The 2,839-nt window shown below is 65.9% G+C and overlaps 1 protein-coding gene across 1 annotated transcript; it reads right to left on the reverse strand.

Moving 5' to 3' along the window:
• Positions 1 to 275: 275 nt before the first annotated feature.
• On the reverse strand, positions 276 to 1,113 carry EMIHUDRAFT_372436 (hypothetical protein). Its single transcript, XM_005757924.1, has one exon. The coding sequence runs from the start codon at positions 1,099 to 1,101 to the stop codon at positions 367 to 369; it is 735 nt and encodes a 244-aa protein (XP_005757981.1). The 5' UTR covers positions 1,102 to 1,113; the 3' UTR covers positions 276 to 366.
• Positions 1,114 to 2,839: the final 1,726 nt, after the last annotated feature.

Consider the following 2,839-nt stretch of genomic DNA (forward strand, 5'->3'; position numbering starts at 1 on the left):
GTTTTGGAGCCAGGCCGAGAAGACCTCGCCAAAGGTGGGCTTGTACTCCGCCACCTGCGGGCGGCACCACCGCCTCAGCGACTCTGCTCACGCCCCGACGCGGCACACCCTCGCGGCAAGGACTGCCAGCCGCGGCCACGCCTCGAACAGCGCCCGCAGCCGCTTCTCGAGCGTCCTCGCCTCGCCTCCTCCCAGCCCGAGCGCGCCGCCCAGCCGCGCGGCGAAGAGGCGCGCCAAGCCGCCGCGCCGCAGCTCGACCAGCTTGACGTTCGGCGCACGCACGCCACGCGGCAGCGAGAGCGACCCCTCGTGCGGCACGTACCAGTCGACCTGCTCGAGACCAGCCACCCGCTCAAGAGACGCCGTTCACGGCTCGCGCCCCCTGCAGCACGGACGGGGGGCGACCAGCGAAGCGGAGGCGGAGGCGGAGGCGACGAGGTGGGAGAACCACGCCGGCGCCTTTGCGCCGTCGCGGTCCATCCACGGCAGCACCATCGCGATCCGAAACTCGCGGTGCCGCACGCCGCCGCACGGCTCGGCCGCGGCGGAAGAGGCGGAGGCGGCCGCGTCGTCTGCGGCGGCAGAGTTAGCGGCGCCGCCGCCGCCGCCGCCTCCGCCTGCCTGGCGGCGGCTGTTGGGCCCCAGGACCTGCGCCCGCTCCTTGAGCGCCTCGAGCTGCGTGTTTAGCGTCGCCGCCGCCTGCTGAAGCCGCTCCCGCTTGGAGCCGCGCGCCTGCCGCGAGAGTTCGAGGTTGCGCTCCGCCGTGCGGCGGCGGAGCCGGTCGACGTCCGTCTCGTTGAGGAGGGAGCCGGCGGCGCGGCCGACGGCGCGCGGCACGAGCGGGTCGCGCCCCGTGTTTACTTCGGGAAGGCGCGAGAAGGCGCTCGCCATCGCAAGCAGCAGCGCCGCCGAGCACACCGCGAGCACCGCCCTGCGGCGCGCCGCAGGAGACGTGCGCAGCGCGCGCAGCGCCATGCGAGCACGCATGGCCACGAGCTTGCGCACAAGCTCGTGCAACGGCGCGTCGGGTGCCGGAAGCTGGCCGGCGGCGTAGCGGCGAGGAGGAGAGCCGTTGTACGAGGGCTTGCGGCCGCGCTCCATGGCGGCCTCCAGCTGGCTCGAAGAAGAATTTTACAAGAACTCCCTCGCACAACACTGGACAGGAACGCGCTCTCCGCGCGCGGCGACGGTGTGCCGCCGCGGCGTTCGCGCTCCTCATCGCCTGACGCGCCGCCTGCGAAGCGGGCCTCTTCTGCCGGCTCCTCCGTTTGCGGCTACGACTCCGAGGCGCCGGAGGAGATCCAGAACGAGGCGCTCTACCGGGCCTGCCGCGCGTACGGCTTAGGTGAGCAATTCCTCGCTGCGGCGCAGGACGAGGGCACATTCGGCGAGTGGCTCGACGAGCTACCCTTCGAGGTGGCTGCGGCGACCGCCCGGCTGCTCAAGCACCACGCGCGCTCCGGCGCGTGGGTCGAGCTCTCGCCCGGCAACCCTAGCCAGGCCTCACGCGCTGGCCGCGACCGCGACCGCTCGAGCCCGAACTGCCCGTCAGATATGTCGGAATTGTCGGAGAATAGCGACTAGCACACCTCTGAGTCCCAGAAACCCGAGGAGTCACACAGTCCACCTGTGTGATGCACGCCCTGCGAGCAGGGCGGGGTGCGCACTGTCCCTCTGTGTTCGTGTGCGTCGCCCATCTCTCCCTGGAGATGACTGCTCTATTTATTTACTGGGCACGGCGTTCTCCCATCCCTCCCTTGGGTTGTGTGTTTTCTTTCTTTCTTTCTTTTACTGGGCACGGCGTCACCCCTCTCCTTAAAATCCCTGTGTGGTGGCGGCGTGCCGTCCTCCCATCCCTCCCTTGGGGTGTCCGTTTTCTTTCTTTCTTTTTTACACTGGGCACGGGACTGGCGCGCACTGGCACTAACACGAAGAAGAATTTAAACAAAGAATTTTGGCAGAAACTCGCACGACACTGGGCACGACCGAGTCTGATTTCGCCTCGCCGCCTTATTGCCCCCGGTGGTGTATCTCTTGGACTTGAACAAAAGAAACAAACAAATAAGTCAATATAAAAGACCAGAGGAGGACGGCACACGTCGCCACCAGGAAGGCGCGCTGGTTGTTTCTTCTCCAGGGGTCGCTTAGTTAGGCGGCGGCTCCCGTTGGTGCTGATAGGTAAGTGCCATTGATTGATTTTATAGGAAGGCGAAGAACGTTCGCGGACTGGCACCAACGCGGAGAAGAGACATCTCTCTCTCTCCAACGCGGTACGAGACTACGAGTATGGTGCCAGTGCGCGCCGTTCCCCTGTGCTAAAATTCTTTCCAGCAGCTTGCCCCTCTCTCAAAAAGCACACGGGCACGACGAGCGCGTGGACTGGGCACGCAGAAGAGGATGCGTAATCATTACAAGAAACAGGCCCCCGTGATTCCCTCCATTGGCCAAGCTTTACTCTCGAGGTCCGACAGTAACTATCTCGTCCTCCTTCACAGCGCGCAGGTGCGCGTTGATCATGGCCGCGAACTGCTTGTACACGTTGTCGCAGGCGAGGATGAGGTTGTCGTTCGCGACCACCCGTTTGAGGTAGGCGCAGAGGTAGCGCGCCGGCTGTGGGTCGGCGAGCCTCCCGGATGGCGCTCTAAGTGCTGCTTGTAGACCTTCCTCTCCGCGTCGAGCGCCTTGGCAACCGCGTTTTGAGGAGGAAGGCCGTGAGGAGCAGCGTGTCCGCCATGATCATCATCCGCAGCGCAGCACACTTGGCCGGCGGGAAGTCGGCCATGGGCTGCATGTGCGGGTAGATGTCACGTTGGACGTAGTTGCTGGCGTCCGGGGCGAG

Source organism: Emiliania huxleyi, assembly GCF_000372725.1.
Source record: "Emiliania huxleyi CCMP1516 unplaced genomic scaffold EMIHUscaffold_891, whole genome shotgun sequence".
NCBI classification, from domain to species: domain Eukaryota; phylum Haptophyta; order Isochrysidales; family Noelaerhabdaceae; genus Emiliania; species Emiliania huxleyi.